The following is a 24,968-nucleotide window of genomic DNA, read 5'->3' as shown; positions in this document are numbered from 1 at the left end:
ACTGTTTTTTGTTTCAGCATAGCTTTAATGTTGGCGCACTTGTTTTTATAGGTCTGCAACAATTTCATGTATCTGTATATGTATAACAACTGTATGCAGTGCTAGCTGTGCTGCACAGTATTAGGAAAATAATGGTGAATATTACAATGAAGATGTTCTTCTTTCCTCACTTTCTAATCTGTGCTTCCATCACTCTGTGGGCATCTTGGGCAATGCCAATTGGGTCCAGTATGGGCATCTGTTGCTGTAAGACTAAGTCCAAATGGCTAAATATTACATTAGTTCAGAACAAGTTGCCAATAATTATTGTGCTCCAAACAGTCCTCTGCGATATGAATGTTGCAATGACAATGTATTGGGCATCCCTACGGACCGTCACATGAAGTTGGATGATCGTAATGTCCAATTAACTAAAAATCTTGGGCTGTCGAACTAACAAACAGTCAATCAGTGACAGCTGCAACCATCTTTAATAGATAGATTTAAGGAAACTGGTGTTAAACAAGGAAAGGTTATTAAAGTGTAACGTGTCAAACTGAGCTTGTCTATCCTCTGTCTTGTGTTAATTGGATCATTGACATTAGTTCCATTGTTTGAGGCTGGTGGTTATAAAACCTTCATTTACATTATTGTTGAACATTTCTCTGATGGTATCAGTTGTGATGTACCCACATTATATTTAATTCAACATCAAGGACATTGAGAGGCCATCCAACTGGCCAAGTATATTATTGTTGTGCAGTTCTGGAATGCATGTCGCATAAAACTCTGATCATAGGCTACAATAAAACTGTGTAAAAATCAATTTAGAGAAGATTTAGACACTACAAAGCAAACGGCAATTTGGTGAATTCTATGTATACATGGCGCGCATCTCAGAGGAGAAAATATGATCTTGACAGATTTGCACAGCATTTTAAGTCCGTGTTGGAGATTTCCCATGCTCTCAACATAAAAAAAAGAACCGCCAGACTAAGCAGCGGGAATGAAACCAGATGCAAAATGAGCCAGTATTTTCCGATTACCGGAAAATACCGGTTAGAAAGAAAGAGGAAAGAATTTTTAATTTTTTACTTTTGCGCAAACTTTTATTTTTCAGGTTTAAATTTTTTTCTTTTGAACAAACTTTTATGTTTCAAGTTCAAATTTTTTTTGTTTGAACAAACTTTACGGCCCGAATTTAGCTCCATACCATTTCTCTCCAGTCTGAATGGGCAGCAGTGAGCTCTGCTGTCCATTCAGCCCAGTTTAATTTTCCACAGTAATCATTACTGTCCTGGAAATGCCTTTTGGGATCCAATATTATTTGTTGCTTTTTCCCAGCACTCTATCACATGGAATTGAGCTATTAATGAAAGGTAATACCTTTGAATGTTACTACATTGCTAATTTATCTTCATTGAGAGCCAAATTGTCTGTACATTTTGTTTCTTCCTAGATGGATACTAGCTAGGATGTTTATAGTTTTAAGTACGTCCTGATCATTCCATCCTGCACCCTGGCCTTCCTTTGATTCACCCTGCACAGAGCAATAATATATTAAGCTGCAGAGGGCGCAGCGCTGGTGGTCTAGGGGTTAAGCGTGCAACCATGTATATAGGCTATAGTCCTCGATGCGGCTGTCCCGGGTTCGAGTCCCGGACCTGGCGACCTTTGCCGAATGTCTCCCCCTCTCTTTGTCCTCTTTCCTGTCTACTTACTATCGAAAAATGACACAAAAAAAAGCCTCTAGTGCCGCAATAAAAAAAAAAGCTGTCCGAGCCTCTGATATAAGCTTTTTTTCTCCTATCATTTATGTTGAGTGAACTTGAGCATTAAATACAATCAGACGATAGTGGTCATGTTGGAACTATTGATCATTTCATATTTAACCTAGACCTCATACCTCAATCATGTTATATTCTGGTTGCCTCTGTGTGGCACATATTAAAGCAGCATTTTTTTAAACAGAATATCAAAGCTTGAAACAGACTAGCTTGACCTCAGAGACAGAAACCCAGCTTTTATACAATCATCTTGTGATATCCCACATCATCAGGTGTGTTGTTAGAGTCATGATTACATGAAAGCTATTCAGGTACATTCTGTCCATGTGGATTTGCTCTTGTTTATAACCATTCACACTCTGAATGGTAGTTTCCATTACTTTAAGCTTTTCCTTGCTGTTAAAGTAGGATGTTCCTTGTATTGAAAGAATGTCATTACCACTTCTTCATTTTTCCTTTTTGAAAATGTGTTAAATGTCTGGCAACTCCAGCCCAAATCTTTAAAGCTAAAGCAGAGAAGTGAATTCTCGTGTGCCTTACGCTTGACTACCAGCCACCAGTGAGTCTTCTTTTACACACAGGATTTGTTACCCTTAACGCTTAGGGCTGTCATTTGTCAAATGCTTCATGGTTTATTTTGTAAATGGCCCCATTAAGCTATACATGTAGACATCATTCAGATATTCATAAAAACAGCATTGGTAAAATTTTTGAAACAAACTTTTAAAAAGTAAAAACATCTTTCTTCCCCAACATCCTCTAGACACATCGTTCATCTTTTGTGAATTTTGAGCAAACATGAACAAAAATATAGCATAGGTTTGGCTGTATCACACAATACATAGGCTGCATTTTTATTACAAGTTATGGTAAATTCTTTGCATGTGTAAAGATGTCTTTTTACAAAAATATCTCCATATGTGAATTTTTTATTTTTTTTAACAAATCCATCTTTAACAGGATGTTGAGGTATAGCATGAGTTCTCCTGGGACGGCATATGTTATATGGCTATGTAAGGTTATTTGGGAATTGGCAGTTTTTTTTAGGGAGGTAACAGCACAGCACAACCACCATGCTGAGGAGCGCTGCTGTTTTAGAGCAGCCCTGACAATTTAGTTTTATGGGCTTCACTAGAATTAATATGAATTAAATGGAATGGCTTAAGATTTGTTTTTAAAACTTCTTTGCATTTGGTTCAGCAGTCCCAGACAATAAAAGCCAGTAAAGGTTCATTTTATCTTTAAGGTCCCTGGACAGTCAGTCCTGGCTGGGGGACTTCTATTTTTCTTTTAACTTGTCTCATTCTCATTCCAGGCAAGTCCTGTTCTTTCCAGATCTGTCATCCCTTTGTTATCTCTCCAGCACAGACACGTGATTGGGCAATAGGGCTTTGTCTTTCTCATCGTCGGTCACTTTCTGTAGTTTTCTCCATCTATATCTGGGATAGATGTTCATGTCAGACTCCTGTTAACCAGTTCCCTAATGACTGACTATTGATCAGTATTATCCAGTCGTAAGGTTCCTTCCTCACAGCGTGGTGTAAATGTAAACAAAAACTATCACGAAGAGGTTGAGGAAAGTGCCAACGATGCCCAGCATGGCCAAGATGGACTCCTCCTGTTCCTCCTTAATCTCCAGTGCCTGCACATCATTAAGGGTGATGACAGTGGTGCCCATGGTCCTGATGCTCACCCAAACTGGCAAGGACACACCTGGGACGAAAGAGAATCATGAAAGCCACGTTAGAGATACAGAACAACGGCACACCGTAGTTTGGATCAGCATGCCTCATTTGATCTTCTCCAGACATGCTGGTACACCAACGTGTACTAGATAATGATCAGCGGCCATGGAGCTGATTATTGTCTAAATCCTAGGCTTTATGATATGGAACAACTGGAGCTAGTTGTCAGCACACACTCAAGCTTCCTCCGTGATGAAAGCTTTATCCGCACTGGAAGTGTTAAAATGACAGTTATGTTCAGTGGTGTCTCCCCGTGTCAGTGAAGGTGCCATTAAAAGCTCTACATTTGGGGGTTTTGATTGACATCCTCCAGTTACTAAAAACAGTTGTTTCTTAACAAATTCCCCAACTTTCTGTGTGAAGATGTCGAAGAATATAAAGAGTCTGGAATTCCTATCTCCTGTAATCCTTGAGATGAGTGAACTACATAGTAGTAGGAATTTTTGGTGAATAAGGATTTCTTTGCCCTTTTGTTATATTGTTTTAATTTAGCATGACTTTATTGTCGTCCTTCAAAAATAAATTCATCTAAATAACATTATGGTAGAAAGAGCCAGTGGCTTACCTTAAGGCGTTTCAGGTATACATTATCCAGCATGCTCTTTAGGTCCTCGTGGAAGAAATGTGGGTGTACAGCTAATCCATGTGACGACCCAGGGAAAAATAGGGAGAGACTGGATATCTGGACAGTCTCGGTGATGGGAGAGAGCGCTCATAGAAAATCACTCCCTTTTCCCCATATTCCTCATTTTACCACCTGTAAAATCAGTCCATCCTATTACTTCCCTTTATTTTACTTCACCCTCCCAAGTCTCTCTATTCTGTTGCCAGTCAGTAGATTTATATCACGTCTGCTAAGACTCTGGCAGCACGAGTCTCATCTATTCCATCCCAACCCCTCTGGCATTCCTCTCATCTTTTTTTGTCTGCTCCGTCTTTTGAGCTCTCTGTTACCTGCTTTGCCTAAACTCTGCCACAAAACCCTACAACCTTCTTCCACAGTGTATCCATAAATGTACACTACCTCAGCACGATGCTGTTGCCTTTGACCTCTTTGAGTGTCATTTGAATAGATGCATTATAAAATAGCCCATTATCAAAGCTCCCATGCCAGCGATCATGATCATGTCTGTCGGGTGAGCTGATCGTGTGTCGGTGACACCCAGTCTCCGGTGAGCTGAGTGAGAACAGGCAGGTCCACGAATTAAGAGTCTAGCAAGTAATATCCCAGTAGAAACTGTAGAAGGGGTAAAATCCCAAGATCCAGCCGTCTAAAAAGAAGCAAATGCAGCCTGAGAGCTCGTCTCTGTACCACAATAAATCTGTAGCAACCACCAGTGACAGCAGTGTTATGGTAGATGTCCAACACCAGTTAGTCACCGTGTGAGGACTGTGCAATGCATAACCAAATAGAAAGATGGTAAGAGAGGAAAGATGGGTCCTGATGGCTGTGGCGAGGAATGAAAAGAAGCATGAGGACGAGAGGGAGGGGGGCCAGAGTAAGTAAGTGGAGGGAGAGGGAAAAGATATCGCTCAGGCTTACAGTTGTCTCCTCCTCTCCCATTGCTACAGTGGCTGGTGTAGCACCAACACACTCCCACACAGCTTCCACCAAAACAATAGAGAAATACAAAAAAGAAAACAAATCCATGAATTATGTGAATCCAACCCACTGCCTAGCGTTCTATTCTGGATTCAACTAAGCCCACCATCCGCTGTTATGATTAGGGCAGACCTGCATAGAGGGATGGACTGGAGGAGGAGGGGAAAACAATAAGAGACAACAAGAAATGGAGGATGAAAGTGGCTGACTAGAGGACAATCCAGAAGACCGTGGGGAAAACAATGGGTCTGTGCTTGTGCAGTTGGATCCTAACCTATAGGTGGCTTCTTCGAATAAATACTCCATGGCTCTATTTTTGAACAAATTCCCTGCACTTTCTCTTTTTCCTTATGCCAGCAGGGCTGTATACCCTCTGCTTTGTGAAATATATCCTGATGACTTTCCATCAACAAGTCAGCATTGTCCTTGTGCCATTTTTGTGTTAAGATGGGGTTACTAACAAAAGCACTGGATAAAACCTTTTTAGATACTTTTTATTGTTTACAGGTCAGCATGTTCTAAATATGTTGTCTGCGTTGTAGTGGTGGTAAATTGTCTCAGAGGCAGGGTTAATAGTAACAAAGTGTTCTCTCTGTTATTGTCAAAGACACCGATCACTTCAGAAAAACACGTCAGCAATCAAGATGTTCTGACAATTTAATTACTTATGTATCCAAAATAATAAACACAGTTAACCATGAAGGCCAATAAAAATACATTTCTTGTGGTGTGAAAAGCCTTTCATCAGGGCTGTTAGCGTCTTTCTTTTAGCACCTCCTAGTGTTCAACCTGCTCTGATCTTTCTAAACAGCCTTTGATTAAAGAAATATATATTATTTGTTGTCAAGATGCTCCTCTGAGTGGGGTCGTCAATGACATTCGGTTTTAACCAATGACAGCCTTCATCTAAATTGTCAAAAAATACAGAAATTCTCTAAATATTTTCAGATATCCAAGTGTCTGGTACAAGGTAATCTAATTCTTTCAAGTCACCATTCACACCTTGCATTCATATGTACTGTAGTGCTGCATGCAAATGGAAGCACTGATTCAAGTTAAACCTATCAGTCATAGGCAATGTGTTAAGAAGTCATGTACACAATTTCTCTCGTTGTAATAGTCCAAAAAGATTCAGAGATACCAGTGTTAGCTGAAATTACAAATGTCTGAAAAAATCAGAGCAGATTTCAGAACTGTAAGTTTTATCCTGACAGATGTTTAAAGTTATTTAAGACTTAAACCCAGCACCGCAATGATTTTTGTTTCCAAATTTCTGTAAGGAAAGCTTGAAAGAGAAAATATGTAAAGAAGAAGTTTTCCCATGTCTTCTGATCTAATGTAAGTTTTGCACATTGTTTTGAACACAGCTGATAATTTTAGTAACTTGATGTCCAACACCAGTTAGTCACAGTGGGAGGACTGTGCAGAAAAGGACTGGAAGAAAAAAATCTGTGAAAATGAAACCCCTGAATATATAAGTGCTTTAGGCTGCTTTTTCTTGTTGTTCCACATGCTCTTGCTTTGATGCACATGTTCCACAGTGTCTACTGAGGCAGACTGTGTTGGCGGAGACATGTCACAACCTGACTAGTTGAGCTTCTTTCATCTATTTCTGTGCCCTGGAGGGGTCAGAAAGGCCTGACACTCTCCAGCCGTGAGTGTGAGTCACAATATAAGCCACCCACTCAGTGTGACCTGCATGCTCACTGCCTTCCTGCCCTTAAGAAATCAGCATACATACAGCATGCCTCCCCCTGCACTCACTCCAGTTGTTAAAATGGTTTGGCCTTTTGTTTGTTGACTCCCATGGTAAAAGTGTTGCTCTGAGTGTTGTGTGGTATGTTATGACCAACCCTGTCTTCTCAGAGGGTTGGTGGATACCAAGACTTTAACACAGTACTGTAGTGGCCAAAATAAGTCGCATTTTCCTTCTGTCCACTTGGGCCAAAAATATTCCTGACAACACACAAATGGCACTGCTATAGGATTAACATGTCTTTTTACATTATGAGCACAGTCATTCAATTCAGGATTGTATACAGCTTATGAACACCCAACAGAGTGATTGGTTTGGCTGATTTGACCTGTCTGCACATTTAAACACGAGATAATGTCTCAAATGTGGGGCTATTTTTATCAGTTAAAAAAGCTTATTGCTATAAATGTTAAGACCAACAATGTTGCAAAGTGAGAACATTTTTGCATTTTCAGATGCTTTCTGTATAAAAGCATAGCTGCCACTTATTCTAGACCATTTCTGCTACCAGCCAGGTGTCTTTGTACTGACCTCCATAAAACAGGCTAAATGCATCACTGTTTAAATGTGTTGTTCCGATTGGAACAAGTAGTTGCTTCATTTTAGCAGATGGATTTTATACTCATTTAATTGAAGGTCCTTTGCAGGCCAACAATTCTTTAATCGTGATTTCTGCATATCCAAATATGTATTCTACTGTCTGTTTTCCATATCACGCATTACTTCGCGGTTTTGCTTCGCCTTGTTGTATTTTTTAAAAATATCACTGAGATCTGCCTTTACAATTGCCATTTTAGACCCACCACGCTTGACATTAGTAATTCCTTTTTACCCATTGCACTGCTCCACTAAACCCTCGTCAGTCAACGTGTCACCTGTAACTACAGGGAGTCTCCCTTTCCACACATAGGGGTTAGGGATTACCATTCACTGAATCTGATGGCAAGCAAAGCAAGAGTCTTGATTGGAAAGTCGAGTTTAGGATTAACTGATTATTTTTCTGCCTGACATTTGATAATATTGCGAAATACTTCTTGCAGTGGGATAGTTTCTCTCCCTCCGAGCCAAATTGGTAACATGTAAAAGCTGTTGTACATGAGCTTGGCTGATGTTATTCACCAACTCACATGATCATATGTAAGAAGCGTCACTTAAACAAATGATAGACTAACTGTAACAGTTATGCTACCTGTAGCTATTGGCTAAACACGCCAGATTAGCAAAGTGTGCGGCTGGTGTCATATTGGTCTGCATTCCCCATCGATATGTTTGACATGGTGACTGATATTAGTTCATGTTTGCTGCACTGCTCCAGCTCAAAATGCTGCAAAGGAAATCTACCCTGATGTGAAACATAAATCTGTAAGTCTGTGTTTGATTATTCTGTGGCTATCCTCAAGGACTTGAATGTGTCACAAAAAATAACTTTTGGAATTTTGGAAAAATTAAATTGAATTATAGAATTTGAAAGTAGTCAAACTGAATTTTGAATACAACAAAATACATTTTCAAAGCATGAATACAGATTCAGTCTGATCAATTCAAATTCAGTTTCTGGCGTTTCTGTCCATAAGCCACTAGTGGATGCTGGGGACAGAGCACTACTCTTGTTTTCTTTTCTAAATTAGGACAAAACTGTCTTTAAAACTCCTTGCATGCAGAGTACAGTAGGAGTGGCCGATATGAACTTCTAATTTTATTTCTGTATTTTGTGGTATTTATTGTGATGACGAGAAAGTATCGACAAGTTCTTCTCAGTCTTTTAGGAGCTGTAAAGCTGTGACTGCATGTTGCTGCTGTCAACGCCCAAGAAACACAAATACAGCTCCTAAAAAAAAAATAAACTCTTGTGATTCTTATCACTAAGCTGCACACAGTAACTGCATTTAATTATATCGTTGATTTTTTTAAATATATTTATTGATGCTCTCATGGAACCAACAATGGAAAAAATAGTTTAAAAAAAAACTGACAGTAGAGCCAGTTTTGGGGGTTTTCAGGCATCACTAATTGGAAGTGTCACAATAAATCTAAATTCTTATCATTTCACATTTTTCACCATAGCGAAAAATGGTCCAATAAATGCCCATCCCTAGCATCTATATTTAAGACTTGGTGCTCTGTGGTTGCTGAACCATCTATGCTTTACTTTCACTGCTAATCAGCTAATTCAGGTGTCTGCAATCTGCAGCTCTTTGGACCTTCCACAATGACTTTTAATAAAGCTGACTAAAATGATTTAAAAAAACACTAATGTTTTTGATGATGGATAAAATAACAAATGCATGTTTTAACAGATAAAACAATGAATTTCTACGACAGAATGTCACTAAATGGACCCATAGCATTTAAAAAAATCTTGTCATTAGGTTGGAAACTGTACTTGTTTTTGCATCACTTTCTACAAATATCAACATCCTTTAGAAGAAAATCTACCCATCCTGTTTTTGCAAGTTTTATCTTTTTCTTTATTTTAAAGTCTAACAATAGGAATAAAATGATGGTTCATTCAAAACGACAAGATATTTCTTATGGTAGATATTAAGTTGCCTTTTTAGAGAAGGTCAGGTAACATTTGTATTCTTACATGGGTTTTATTTAGCTGAACTGAGGGCAGAAATTACTCTATACATTTTAAAGGTTGCAGACCCCTGAGCTAGACAATCAATAAAAAAAACAATAACTGAATACAGGTTTAATGGTAATTTCATTGTAAAAGTGTTATGTGGTAAAATAGTAAAAGACTGGATTTAAGTATTGTCGTTAAAATTGTATGAAGGTCAAATGCACAGTCCTTTCTACATTTACGTATTTCAAGTTTTCACAGGACCATAATCTATTAGTGTGCCTATTACTACCTTCGTTTAATCAAATTTAACCATGGTAACCCAGGTAATTGTTTCATCCCTACCACCACTATGATGAACTAGCCTTGCTCAGTGAGACAGAGGAGAAACAAGGGAGAGAAATTGTAATGATATTGACAGTCATTATTCCACATTGATAAACTACTTTCTGCTCAGTTGGGAGCAGTTTGATAGATGCCCTGTGTGCATGCAGTACAAGCGAACATCTCAGAATTACACGCCTGCCTCTTAAAGTGTCTGTGACACGCTTTTCCCACAGAAATTGAAAGAAAACATCTTAATATTGAAGAAATTGGGCTGTAATTGACATATTAGGATTAAAGACAATTGTGACACAAAATAACATATTTCGATGTTAAATTTTGCAAATCCAAAGTCGCCCGTAAGTGACGTGAAAGGGAAAGTTTCCGGTCATAAATGATGTGAGTGTCAATGATAAACTTTTCAGGTAGAAGCCAAGTTGCGTTAAAAACGGCATTAATATGGTGAAATGGTGGTAGCAATACTACGACAGCAGCCGTTAGTCTGCACTGCTTTCCTGAAAGCGAAGAGGATCGGCCTTGTTGCAAAAGTACATTTAGATATCAGCAGTTATTGTTTAATCTAAAATTATTATTAAAATAAGATAAATTACACGTGCATACGATATATTTAAATAAATGTTTTAATAAAGATTCTAATATAAAGTAAAAAAAATGACACCAGGTAGCGTCTTCAGATATTGAATCATCCCTTGTGTCTGCTGCTGCTGCTCCATGCTGATCACTTTGTCTCCGGTTGTTTAACTCGGTGCCGTATTTACTGTAACCTTGGATTTACACCGGATCTGTTCCGGTCCGGTCCCCTGTGAAGCCCGGAAGTTCTCCAAGAACCATATGCCCATCACACAATAAAAGCCAGTGATAAATGCGGTAGTAAGTCCAGAATGACTCATTCTGTGGAAGTTAAACCAGTTAAACTGCTTTATTTTTCATAATACCTTAGTTAACCCAGTAATTGATCTAGTTAACAACTTCTAATATATACACAAGTATATATAAATATATGCATGTATTTATTAATATACCAAGATCTAGTCCATCTTTAGTAAATTATTTGGAAAATTCAGATATTGTGCTCGTTTTGTTTCCTGGTGGTACGGTATGATTCTTGCATATTGACTCCGGCCCTGCCCTGCCATCTGATGAAAGCTGACTTTCTTCACCTGGCTGCTTCCTCTTTCTCCGATAGTGACTGAAATATATCTAAAGGAACATCAGATTCTTCTCTGCTGTCTGTGGTGCTGGCCATTGCAGCAGCAGTTAGTTTATGTCCTGGGATTAAACCTTTTACATCATAAAAGAGTGCAAAGGAGTCTGGAAGTGCCTTTTTAGTGAAATCTATGACCATACATGGCAACAACTGTTCATTTCAGCCGCATGAAATTACATTTTGAAATATTTTATTAATGTTTCCTTTCCATAAATGTAACTGGATTTATAATGAAAACTGTCACAGGCACTTTAATGGTACACATTTTCAGGTCATCTTTTAACCTTGTTCTCCAAAGAGCTTTACATGACCGTCACGTATTCTCACACAGTGTTCACAACATGTTACGGAAGTTGCATTGATTAAAGCATTTTTCTCTTGTGTGATCTTGTTACTTTCCATTTCTCCAAAGACAATAACTGCCTTCTGGTCAGTAAATTTTTCCAGTGCACATTTTATTTTTTGGAGGCTTATTGCTAGTTTTGTTGTTTTCCTTATCACTGCAGTTCTGGATATGGCACGTCATGTTCCACTGTACAGAGCACTACTGGAGCTGCTGAGGGCCATTTCCACCTACACAGCGCTGGTTCCACTTCTACTTCCTTTGTCCGGAGATCCTGAGCAAGACGAAGAAGAGGAAGATGAAGAGAATGAGGGACAGACGTCTGTAGGCATGCTGCTGGCCAAGATGAAGACATGTGTTGACACTTATACAAATCGCCTCAGGTACAACATGATGCATGCTAGTTTTACATCATCTTATCAGTTTGTTTCAATTTAAGCTTTCTGTCCTGTTAAATAATTACACAGCTCTTGCTAAAATCCATCCTCAGCTAGTTTGCAAAGGTAAATATGTGGTCAAGAAATAAGGTGAAATAAAAATCCTTGGTCTGATGTTACCAGATGATGTGAAAGAGACAATCAACAACAGTTTCTGCTTTTATTCCAGTTGTTCGTATTTGTTGTAAATCTAAATGAGCAAGAAGCACACAGTGAGACAACATGAGTGTATTTTTTTTGTTCTCCAGGTCAAAGAAAGATAAAAGTAAAGGTGTGGTGAAAGCTGAAGGCTCTGAATCCGAGCCTGAGGGTCTGACCCTGCTGGTGCCTGACATCCAGAGAACAGCTGAGATAGTCCATGCAGCTACCACCAGCCTACGCCAAGCCAATCAGGGTAGATATACACATAAAAAATATCTTTATAATAGGAAGCAGTTATCTGTACAGCCTGATTTTTAACCCAAAAAAGCAAAGAAATGTTTCATGCGACTTAATTTTAGACCTAAGTATCAAAAATGTAATAAACCAGCTACGGTATCGTTTTTTTGCTTTTACTTTCCAGTTATTTCGCCCGTGTGGTGTAACAACACATCAAAGAAATCTCCTAACTCTGACTTTTGCTCAACTCAGTTATTGGCCTGTAGTTCAGAGTTCAACTAGACTGTTGTGATAAAACCCGAAGAGTTCAGATATCTCTTAATGCTGTCTGCACATCTTTCACAGTTCTGAGATTTCTTTTGACAGCATCTGAAATCCATCCGTAGCACCATTGAACAGGCATATAAGCTGCTCTTGTTCTATCAAAGATTGAGAGTTGGAAGAATTCTAAAGGTCAACACAGTCATGTTGAAACTTGTTCTGGACATGGAGTAATAAGGATAGAAAAACGGTTCTTCAACCTGGTCATTAGTCCCATTAAAGAGTCAGAGCCATCAATAAAAGTCCAGTACATGACACATTACTCCTTTCACGTTGACTCAAGTACACAGTATTAATGCATACCCATTGCTCCCAATGCTTTCAGCTCTCACCAGAAGATGTTCATGCTTGGCCCACAGAAAGTCATCTAACTGATCACTTGGGTGGGGTCTGACCCATTAGACATAATGGAAGTGTGCTTGTAAGATAAAGGAAGCGGCCAAAGATTATACCTCTTAATGTGGACAATTCTCTGTGATAAGACCTGTGGACATCATTAATCAGTCAGATTTGTAAGTAGTAAAGCTGGCAACATTGGAGACGTGACACATTTATAACCATCTGGTTACAAAACAGCCTCTGGGGGCGCAGCACTTGTGGTGTAGGGGTTAAGCGCGCGACCATTTGTAGGGGCTATAATCCTCAATGTGGCTGTCCCGGGTTCAAGTCCTGGAGCTGGCGACCTTTGCCGAATGTCATATTAGGACAGATGATTACTGTCAGTTCATCTCTGTGTTCATATGTGTTGTTTTTACTCCTCCATGGTTGGAGGGCAGAATTGCCCTGTTTGCTTGGGTTGTTTTTGCTGCATGTTAACCCTGATGAGATGCTAGGGACATTTAATGTTTTTCTCATTTATTTCCTGGCAATTTTAGCTGGCAGAGGAAATGGCTCAAATTGTTAGAAAACAATTTTTAAAAACATTTAACATTTTCATCTCAATCCCTTAAATGATCCTAATATGGCTGAGTTACACAAAAACCAAGACAGTTATGCTGATGATAAAAACCTTAAAAAGGCAATGTTTGAACCCACATTAATCTCAATACAAACAAAATGCATTCCTTTAATTTAAGGTTTAATTTTGGACCACTCACTATCCATTTTATCTTTGTCCAGCCAACAGTAAAACTTTTATCTCGATTCAAAACATCCAGCAAGATTCAAACTCTTTGCCTCGCTACTGAAATAAATCTGTTTGTGTAGCTGTTCATGTTGGATAATGGTGTTTATGTGAAGGGAAAAAAGTGTGTGCAGTATGTTTTTTTACAGAATATAGTTTTTTTTAGCTTTGTAAACATATTGGCCTCCAATTTTTTAAATCCCCAGAATATAAATAACAAATATTTGATATGTATAAATCAACCTGTAGTAGTTTTCTAAGATTTGTTTGCATAGAATTCTTTTGGGAAAGGTTACAGTTTTATCCTCGAGCATCCTTGTCCTCCTTGTGCATTTTTTTAATGCCATCCAACATTGTAGAAATAATAATTGTGCATCTAAATTATTGCTTTTTTATCTTTTTTTTGGTTTGTTTTTAGCAATAAACTGTGGAATAAAGAAAACACACTGACCTTTTTAAATCGTAAAAATTCCCTAAAATAAAATTAATATTTGATGTGATTTTAGATCAAACTAGATTTTTATAGATAGATAGATAGATAGATAGATAGATAGATAGATAGATAGATAGATAGATAGATAGATAGATAGATAGATAGATAGATAGATAGATAGATAGATAGATAGATAGATAGATAGATAGATAGATAGATAGATAGATAGAATCTTCATATTATATATAAATGCATCAGAATCTTTTACAAAAAGGAATTTGATGTACCTGTGATTTCTCTTTTTCATTTAAGAGACTGCTGTTTTTCAGTGACGTTTTTCCCCCCATTCTCTTTATCAGAGAGGAAGCTAGTTGAATCCTCAAAGAAGGTATCAAGCAGGCCCAAGCCACTGTCTGTTCTCCGCTCCTTAGAGGAGAAATACGTTGCTGCCATGAAGAAACTACAGTTTGGTGAGTTTTAATCTTTGCGTCTGTGGTTTTGTGTTTAAAACATGGTGCTAATTATGTCTTTACAACTCGGTGTGTACTTATATTTATGCAACCAAGCTGATACCTATATCCGCCATTCTTCTGCAGTACACAGTCACACTGTCTCTCTGCTGTTGGTATGCTGTGTAAAGGCCACATGTTCTAAGGGAGACCATCGCCTTTGTTAATCACTCTAATACGTAATGAATAATTACTCTGGCTTCTGCTATGCAGGGATTCATTTTCTTAAGCAGCTGGATGTTGAAGTCATTACAAATGACTGGACTTTAAAAACTGCTGTTTCAATGTACCAATACAAAAAAAAGAAAAACCTGCTAGGGGTTCTGTTCTTCACTCAATCAAACTGTTCAAGGTTGTCTTTTCTTTTTTCAAAACGTTACTTCTTTATTGCAATTATTACCTGTAGAGGTGTCCTGTTGCTGGGACGTTCTAACCTCTACCTAAGGGTTTCAATTGGAGCCAACTGGACTCCTCTTGTTTCACATCTCACCCAAAAGGCTTATTCATTTCTGATCAGGAGTTAGGAGTTGAGCTTTCTAGTAAGTGTTTAAATAATTATTCTACAAATGACAACAACCCAACCTACTGACATGTTAGATGTGTAGGTCAGTTCATGTGATGTGAATAGGCCTCTTAGTCTGATTGTTCAAGCCTGGAACTCCTAACCTGCATAGAACAGTGAAAGGTTTTTGAATGAGAGGTTAAATGTCCTTAAGAAATAATAGAAGTCCTCTTTTCTTCTGTTTAAGCACTTAGCAGTGTCCCGTCCCGGAGGATTGAGAATCTTCACCAACATTCAACCTAACCACTTTACAAATCTTGACGTAACAGTATCACTATGAAATGGGAATCGACCTGTTTATGTGGAGAAATGAGAGAGACTATTAGGCTGAACCTGCTTTTACCTTTTACCCCTCACTCTTTGCTGTGAACCCTATGTTTCTAGGGTATACGATGACCCAATTGTTATTAAGTAGAGGGATGGCTAAGGCTTTGTGCATTCGTCTTTAATCTATAAAAGTGAGGCTATTTTCCATTTCTGTTAACACATCAGCAGGACATTTTAATTGTAATGCACAACTAGATGTGTTAAAAATGATGTAATTTCCCTGTCATGCCACTAGTAGGTGGTATGTACTTGGAACTTAACAACATGCGTATGCGTACAAACACTTGCTTACAAAGGCACCACCACTAAATACACTTTGAGAATGGCAGGGACTGTAATGTTCATATGGACCGATGACGAGGTTCTGCTGTTGCTTCTACTGACTTTTGTGGGTTTTAAACTCAGCACATGTGCATTAATTTCTACTGATTGCCGTCATTCTGTGCATGTGCCATGGTGTCCCCATACAGGAAGATTCTGTTTTTCTTTTCTACACAACAGTTGAGACCAGGATGCTTTTAAATCCTTGTTCTCTGGAACCCATTTTTAAATCCTACCATTGTGGCGTACATGAACAGTACAAACGCAACATAACCTGTTCTGTTTTAACCAAAAAACGTTGTTGTGTGCACAGGGCCCAAGGGAAAAGCCTTGTCACCTTTTACAAAGGGAGACTTCAAGGGCACACTTGAAATCAAGGGGGCAGGAGCTGCACTTAAAAATCCCCCTCATGGTTGTTTTCTCTGTTGAGAGTGAAGGGGGAGTTCTAGTGCTAACCCTAGAAAGTGGGGTTCAGCTATAACCTTCTAACCTCCATCTGCTCCCCACACAGACACGTTTGAAATGGTTTCAGAAGATGAGGAAGGGAAGCTGATGTTTAAGGTCAACTACCACTACATGTCTCAGGTTAAAAATGCCAGCGATACAAACAGTGCAGCCAGGTCACGCCGCCTTGCCCAGGAGGCTGTAACCCTGTCCACGTCTCTCCCTCTGTCATCTTCGTCCAGCGTCTTTGTCCGTTGTGATGAGGAGAGGCTCGACATCATGAAGGTAATGTGTAATTAAACCTGTTGTTTCAGATGTGTTGTCAATATGGAGCTGGTGAAACCATGAACACTTCCGTTAAACTGGTTCTGGTGCTTGTGTCATGATATGTTTTTACCAATCAACAGCTTCACTGACATTTGAATAATATTCCCTCAGCCAATACTCTGATTAATGGCTGAGTTTCCATTCCTAAATGTCAAAATGTCTCCATTTGACTGAGTCTTGGCAGAATAACATTCAGTAAGTGGTGTGTTTGGTATAAATATAGAAACACATATATGCTCAGATGCTTACATAGAAACATTAATGTAAAGATACTCTATATATGATAGGGGTGTAGAGATAGAAGGAGCACATCCATGTCTGTGATCTATAGGGTCCGCTATAACTGATGCGGAAGAGTGGTCGTCTGACAAAGAAGGGTTTGTCATTTTGATTCCAGCGCTCTCCCACACCAGTGTCTTTGGGGAGGACACTGAACCCCATGTTGAGAGGGAGACTGTGAGTGAATGTGATTGGAATGTCCTGATCAGGATTTTTGCCCTCAGTACTGATCTGAGTCATTTAATAGTAGCATCGGTTGATATACAGTGGGGGAGAACAAGTACAGGTCCTTCTCAAAATATTAGCATATTGTGATAAAGTTCATTATTTTCCATAATGTCATGATGAAAATTTAACATTCATATATTTTAGATTCATTGCACACTAACTGAAATATTTCAGGTCTTTTATTGTCTTAATACGGATGATTTTGGCATACAGCTCCTGAAAACCCAAAATTTCTATCTCACAAAATTAGCATATTTCATCCGACCAATAAAAGAAAAGTGTTTTTAATACAAAAAACGTCAACCTTCAAATAATCATGTACAGTTATGCACTCAATACTTGGTCAGGAATCCTTTTGCAGAAATGACTGCTTCAATGCGGTGTGGCATGGAGGCAATCAGCCTGTGGTACTGCTGAGGTCTTATGGAGGCCCAGGATGCTTCGATAGCGGCCTTTAGTTCATCCAGAGTGTTGGGTCTTGAGTCTCTCAACGTTCTCTTCACAATATCCCACAGATTCTCTATGGGGTTCAGGTCAGGAGAGTTGGCAGGCCAATTGAGCACAGTGATACCATGGTCAGTAAACCATTTACCAGTGGTTTTGGCACTGTGAGCAGGTGCCAGGTCATGCTGAAAAATGAAATCTTCATCTCCATAAAGCTTTTCAGCAGATGGAAGCATGAAGTGCTCCAAAATCTCCTGATAGCTAGCTGCATTGACCCTGCCCTTGATAAAACACAGTGGACCAACACCAGCAGCTGACACGGCACCCCAGACCATCACTGACTGTGGGTACTTGACACTGGACTTCTGGCATTTTGGCATTTCCTTCTCCTCAGTCTTCCTCCAGACTCTGGCACCTTGATTTCCGAATGACATGCAGAATTTGCTTTCATCCGAAAAAAGTACTTTGGACCACTGAGCAACAGTCCAGTGCTGCTTCTCTGTAGCCCAGGTCAGGCGCTTCTGCCGCTGTTTCTGGTTCAAAAGTGGCTTGACCTGGGGAATGCGGCACCTGTAGCCCATTTCCTGCACATGCCTGTGCACGGTGGCTCTGGATGTTTCTACTCCAGACTCAGTCCACTGCTTCCGCAGGTCCCCCAAGGTCTGGAATCGGCCCTTCTCCACAATCTTCCTCAGGGTCCGGTCACCTCTTCTCGTTGTGCAGCGTTTTCCTTCCCACAGAGGTGCCTTGATACACGTCCAAGGATGTTATTTGTTGTGTCTAGTCTTCAGGTGTTTTAGAGTAAGCAGCAGTTTAATATTTTCTCTTAGACTATGTGCTATGTTCATCAGGATCGAGACTGAAATCATAAAGAGATATGTGACCATCCCCAATCATAAGCTGATACTGCAGCGTTTGAACAAAAAACCGTCGGAGATGCAGGATGAATTGTTGAATTTCCTTTGCTTGAGATTTTATTTTTCCAGGATTTAACGCTACATAGCAGGAAGTACAGATCACTTTTTGTTTTCCTAAGGAGTTTTTTTCTGTTGCAATTCTTTTCTAGGTGTATTTTTTTAAAGAGGTTATTAGCAGATTTTTATGAAAGCAATTTATCTTTCAAGTGAAAGCCATACTTTTATTTTAGCCAATGAACTGTCAGTATATAGTCCACTGAATTGAAGAAATTTCTATAGAAACTCCTTGTTTTGCAGCTGTTGTCTAAATAATGGCTTTGTCTGAGCTGATCCCTTCTTTCCTGCGTTTGTAGGTTCTCATTACAGGCCCAGGCGACACTCCATATGCCAACGGCTGCTTTGAGTTTGATGTATATTTTCCCCAAGATTATCCCAACTCCCCTCCCCTGGTCAATCTGGAGACCACAGGCGGACACAGTGTGCGTTTCAATCCAAACCTCTACAATGATGGCAAGGTAGGTTTCGTTTTTTTATGGTTTAAAAATAAAAGTTTATTTAAGTAAATCAGAATAATTTTGTCATACAGTATATTTTACATTACATATCCCTAAACCTCCTGAAACCTTACTTTTTATGTTCACTTTTTGTTTGTATTTTTAAATAAATGATTTAGGGTCCTTTTTTATTTTCTCATGAAGATAATACAATACAGAAGGAAACCTAAGTAGCACCAGATGCTTTGCATATCTAAAGACATCACCAAGTCTTACAGATGTACAGTTCTTATTTCAGTGTGGCATTTGGAAGGGGCATCTTCCAGACATTAGGAAGCAATGTTCTGCTACTGTTGCCCTGGCTTCCTTCTGTTGAGAGGCTGAGGTCAAAATGTTGAATCTCTCTGAGTTGCACCTCAATAGGCAACTGCTGACGGTCACATGGATTTGTGTAATGGACCCGCACTGCTGCTTTAAGGAATTACTGGGACTTTAAATATCACTTGTAGCTAACACAAATTAGTGATGGCTTAAAAGTCTAATTGTAGAATGAGAATCCAAATGGATTTTAATATGTTTGACGCACAGGGATAAATAGCTGTGTAACAAATTGTAATTTTAACCATTTATTTATTGCTTTGTAAATGTGTGAATAGTACTTGGACAGTTGAAGGAACAGAGCAAATGTATGTGCAGTCTATCCTCAACCAAAGTTGAATCTTAATTATATTGACTTTTTAAACTTCCAGTGTTTATTGTGGTTTATAACACATTTGGCTGAGACTAATCCCTAAATGTGTTCTCTGAAGGTGTGTTTAAGTATCCTCAACACATGGCATGGGAGACCAGAGGAGAAATGGAACCCCCAGACCTCAAGCTTTTTACAGGTAAGCTGAAGATCTATCATGTAAGTGATCTGTCAGGATGGATCAGCAGGTTTGTTGTCAGAGGCTGGAGTTTATTACCGTATTTTACATTACATTACTGTCTTTGGAGTTCTGAATGAATATGCTTTTTGTTTCTACAGATGACAAATACTTACATACATGCATGCATATATATTGTCAAAAGTATGTCTGTCTACTTTTGCTTGTACAAGAAATGTGATGACTTCCTATTCTTAAACTATAGCGTCCAATTTGTTGATGGAGCCACCGTTGCCAGCAATAGCAACTTTTTTTTTTTTTTTTTTTTTTTTTTTTTTTTTATGTGTCCTGTCCAGCAGAGTATTTCAGTTGCAATGGAAACAAAAAGGACAAAAAGGAAGCAAGAGAGAGTGGTCAGACAAAAAGGAAAAAGGGAGAGAAGGAGAAAAGAATAGAGGAGAGAAAGAAGGATGAAGAGAATACAGGATAACACCCTAGAAAACTGCTTCTACAGCTGCAGAAACATGTATAACAACAGGATTGTTACTGAGAAGTGCATGGTACTGAATGCAAGATGTGCAGCGTTCGGGGAGCATTCAGGGCTAAGGATCTTGCTCAGAGACCCAGAGTGGTCGGCTGTTGGATTCGAACCAGCATACTTGTGGCCTCTCAAGGACGCAAATGCCCTGCTCTCTAACCACTAAGCCACCACTCCCCATCCAAACATTTGTGTCACCACACTTGTGTATATAAGGTTTCTCCATAAAAATATGCAATAGTGAGTGAGAGGGGCCACAGACCCGCCCCCCTGGACATGAAACAGATATGGAGGAGATCTGAGGCACAGACATCCAAGGGACCCAAGAGCATGGGAACCCTGGGAGGACAACCGCCAGGACTACCACAACCCCCCCAGAGAAGAGCAGGGGAGAATCCCGGGGAAACCACCCAGCAGCCTCCGGGAGTGACCCTGCACACACCAAAGCACCCAGTCTTGGACACGAGAACCACCAATACACCAGGAGGCGGAGACACCAACCACCAGCAGGGAGAGTGGTGGGGAGGAGATTGGCCCCACATTTGATGGGGGGCCTTAGCTGATCCAGGAGATGGAGCAGCCCAAGACCCAACCTTACACACACAGTCACAATCACACATTCCCACCCTCACATGTACACAGAAAAATACTCAGATCCACACACCCAACTTAAAGACACACGACAATGAACGTCATACACTCACTCACACAGACCATACACACTCTATACTCCCAGGTCCAGGTCAGCAACTGTAACTACTCTGTAAACATCTTCCCCAAGGTTTAGGAGTGTGTTCATAGGTAGATGAGAATATCAGTCTCTGCTCTAATTCATGCCAAAGGTGTTTAATAAAGTTGAGATCAGGACTCTGCAGGACAGTCAAGTTTATCCACGCCAAACTTTATTTGCCTGCAGCCATGTGTGTCTATGGTGGTGTGACCCAATACTTTTGACAATATAGTGTGTGTATGTATGTGAAATAGATCCATATGAAATATATCTTAATATTTGTTAAAAGTAAGTACAGCACCCAACCTGTTTAAGGCTTTATAGGTCCTGCCAGTTGCAGTTTCCTATGCAGATGGTAATAATCATTTTTAAGTAATGAATAAATGTAATAAATATTTGTAGTAAAACCTTTGTTTTCCATTTGGAAGCAGAAAGTCTTTCCCTCAGCTGAAACATTTTAAAACAGTTCTGATGTCGGTCAAGTTGTTCCCAATCTCAAGTGCAAAGCCTTAGAACCTCCCTGTCATTACTGATGTTCTTAGTTTGCTTCTTACCTTGAGACCTGAAACAACTCAGAAACCTACTGGAGGTATTGTATTTGCTTGCAATGAAATGAAGATAAATTACAAACTGTACAACAGATCATATCTAGGTATAAGGGACTGCTGGGTAATGGTTAACTACTTGGAACCATTTTGACACACACCCACACGATTATTTGGCCCTGTACTGCACATAATCACATTATTTTTCCAGTACAGGTATTGATTCTTGTTCCAGGGTAGCTGGAGCACTTGGAAATGAATGTCTTTTTTGTTTTGTTTTTTACAGTTCCCCATTTGCAGAGATGGAGGGTACATAGAGATGTCTGATTTGATTGTTATTCCAGTTATCATTCTGTAGATCAATAATGGAAATAAGAAGGTTATTGATCTTGAGACAGGGGACAGGGCTTGGTATCATCCACGGATGGATATCTGCTTCAAAATGGGGCAACCCAGTTTGAGATAAGTGCATGGTGTTAGTTGCTGTCTGCTTCACGGAGCGTTATAAGTTCCCTCTGTTCCAGCAGGGCTGAGGCCAGCAGGCAGGCCTCCCAGTTCACCTCCAACAGTTTTGGCTTGGAAAAAGTGGAGTGATGCCGAATGACATCTTAATGGGACAGGCCAAGTCATTCATTGGCTGCTAATAAAAAGGTTTAAAGAATGCAATGCTAAAATGTGCGTAAATTAACTGCCTCTGTCTGATTCTCTTCTACACTGGCACAACACTACCAAAGGTTTCAGAGGTTTCACAATTTAAGGAGACCAGGGTTATGTTGGCTAATTCACTTCTAGATCGTATTAAGTCTAAGTGACACAGGTTATTATTTTAGAATGTTCCTTTCAGCTCAGTTCCTCTGGAAGCCGCGTCATGTGCCCGTTTTTCATTTCATTCATTTGAAACCAGCTAAGGTGACCAAAGCACTTAACAGTAAGATCACCAAAACATACAACCATGAAATCAGACAACAAGAAAACAGGAATCATAGATACATTGCCACCATGCTACTGGATATGAAAAGCCTGCCTGAAAAAATAAGTCTTAAGCTTAGATTTAAAGATGCCTGGATCAGTGGTAGAGCGAAGGTCTTAGGGACTTTGGTTCCAGATTCTGAGTTTATCAAGAATTTGTTAAGAAAATTTCCATCTTCATCTAATTTGAATTTTCCATGGAATTTCAGTTAACCCAACCTCTTCTGTGGGTTCTAAATCTGATCTGCTTTAGGTGCTAGTGTCTGTGCAGTCCCTCATCCTAGTGGCTGAGCCATACTTTAACGAGCCAGGGTATGAGCGTTCTCGTGGGACCCCCAGTGGCACACAAAGTTCTCGAGAGTATGACGGCAACATCCGGCAGGCCACGGTCAAGTGGGCCATGCTGGAACAGATCCGCAACCCATCGCCATGCTTCAAAGAGGTAAGCATTATATTTTCACAAACAAATGGATATGTTTGAGGTGTCATTGGGTCTAAGGTTAAATGGTTTTCTCCCATTCATTTTAAAGGATAACGTAATGCTGTTCCGTGCTTTGTGGGAGTTCAAACACATTGGAACATTCAAAAGTGTTAAGGCAAACTAAAATGTATGTAATCAAGCTGATTCTGGCTACTTGGCCATCACAAAGATAAAAAAAGGAGTTGTGTTTTCACAGAAATAATGTATCCATAGTTATATAGTTTATAAATTACTATTTTTGTAAATTTACTAATTTTCTTGCATAACAAGCTAATAAAAGGGGTTGTGTACGCTGTGGAAATCTGGGGTTAAAGTCATCAGCCTTCTCCAGATCAATGTTATAAATGTAGATCAGACAAGCAAGCTCCTATGACCCCTTCAGTAATACCGACAGGGTAAAGGTTTGGTCCACTGTTCCAGAACCAGATGGGAAAGCACTCTGCTTGTCCTGAACTTGAGATTTGTTGATCAGTCAGAGCCTGCTTTTAAACACCCTTCCTAGAATACACTTTCCCAGGGATGCTGAGAAGTAACCGGAATAAACCATCAAGTCCCCTTTCTAGAATATTGAGGCCTTTAACCTAATCTGGTTGTTGTCCCAGTCCTCCATGCAACCCTGATGAGACATGTCAGCCATGACAACTCCACACTGCCCACAGCCTTCAGTATCTCTGGGTATGTCTCACCTACTACTAGGCACTCTAAATACTCACCTTCCACTGAGTATTTAAGCCCTTGGAGGAGGGGAAAATCTTTACAGTCCTTCCTCCAGAGAATATCTTCAAGCCTGGTCTTTAGACCCCTCCCCTACCCAAACCCAGCCTGAGACTGGTCCTGCTATCCTTTCTGTAGCCATTGGAACAGTTTGCCAGAAGTTCAAGGCCAACTGAAAGTCCTTCTCCAAAGCTTCACCAAATTCATCCCACGCCTGAATTTTTACCTCTGTAGCCAATTCAAGATGGCCGAATGATCTGAATTGCTGTTCGGTGCATACGCAGAGACAACAATCAGAACCTTCCCTTTTGTACCTCGAAGCCACAAAGAGAAAACCCCTCACTCACCAGGGAGTATCCCTACAGCTACCTAAGTTCCTTACGTGTCAGTGAGGTGAAATTCATTTTTCCTAGAGTTAGATTATAACGTTGGGATTCGGCAGGTGTGTGTTAGTGTTGGGGGTGGCGGTAAGAGACATCCTTAGGATTAACCCTCCACTCTGTGGCTGTTTTGATCCAGTGCATTTTATACTTGCAGCACAGACAGAGAAAGATGAGTTTGTTTTTTTTAGAGTCACTTGATTTTCATCAGATAGTCCCTACAAGAAGATCAGGGTTAGTTGGACAAATATCTAAACCCTGTCCAAACTGCATATAAAGTACGTAAAACCAACATTGAAAATTCATTTTAAGGCTCTTTGATTAACTTTAGTCTGTTTTGTCCAAGTGTTTAACATACCACACAAGACAATAAACAGCAGAAACTGGTCTTCTGTATCAGTTAAATCTATTATTTAGTATATATCCTGTGTGCCAGTCTGCAAACACAGTTGTATAAGAATATTGTGTTTCCTGAGAATGCTTTAAGATTGTTAACACTTTTACAAGACTGACACCTGGATATGTTTCAGTATGTAGATGTTTGTCTTCAGCTTAATGAAAACAGAAGTGTTTCCAACACGTGACTTTAAAACGGGGGGAAGCCACCACAGCTCTGTGTTTGTAACGACAGCATCAGGTGTAGTTGGTGGTGGGTGGAACGGTCGAAGAGGAGCTGATGGAATGAAGATTGATAGCAGAGGAAGATGAACAGAACAGAGAATGTGTATCCTAAACCTCCGCTTTGCTTCTCTTCTGGTAAACAGCAACGCAGCCACCATAATAACTTCTCGCCTCCCGTCCAACAGCAGAGCAGCAGCTACAGACTTATGGTCAGAACATGTGCTGCATACTGATGACACAGTCCTGACG

At 39.7% G+C, this 24,968-nt stretch overlaps 1 protein-coding gene and 1 long non-coding RNA gene across 3 annotated transcripts in view; one reads left to right on the top strand and one right to left on the bottom strand.

Moving 5' to 3' along the window:
- Positions 1-24,968, top strand: part of birc6 (baculoviral IAP repeat containing 6) — a 114,129-nt gene that overhangs the window by 81,705 nt on the left and 7,456 nt on the right. For both annotated transcript variants that reach the window (XM_047352390.1, XM_047352389.1), the window contains 7 exons: positions 11,495-11,714; positions 12,017-12,162; positions 14,383-14,493; positions 16,254-16,471; positions 18,735-18,896; positions 19,685-19,762; positions 22,777-22,965. In XM_047352390.1, coding sequence (XP_047208346.1) covers positions 11,495-11,714; positions 12,017-12,162; positions 14,383-14,493; positions 16,254-16,471; positions 18,735-18,896; positions 19,685-19,762; positions 22,777-22,965 — 1,124 coding nt within the window. The remainder of the gene's footprint in view (positions 1-11,494; positions 11,715-12,016; positions 12,163-14,382; positions 14,494-16,253; positions 16,472-18,734; positions 18,897-19,684; positions 19,763-22,776; positions 22,966-24,968) is intronic.
- On the bottom strand, positions 1,983-5,241 carry LOC124859544. Its single transcript, XR_007036135.1, has 2 exons — positions 4,077-5,241; positions 1,983-3,479 (listed from the first exon to the last, which is right to left on the bottom strand). It is a non-coding gene; the product is annotated as an uncharacterized LOC124859544 (long non-coding RNA).

Source organism: Girardinichthys multiradiatus, chromosome 22, assembly GCF_021462225.1.
Source record: "Girardinichthys multiradiatus isolate DD_20200921_A chromosome 22, DD_fGirMul_XY1, whole genome shotgun sequence".
NCBI classification, from domain to species: domain Eukaryota; kingdom Metazoa; phylum Chordata; class Actinopteri; order Cyprinodontiformes; family Goodeidae; genus Girardinichthys; species Girardinichthys multiradiatus.
Note: the sequence above shows the minus strand (reverse complement) of the source record. Positions and strands in the feature narration are given on the sequence as shown.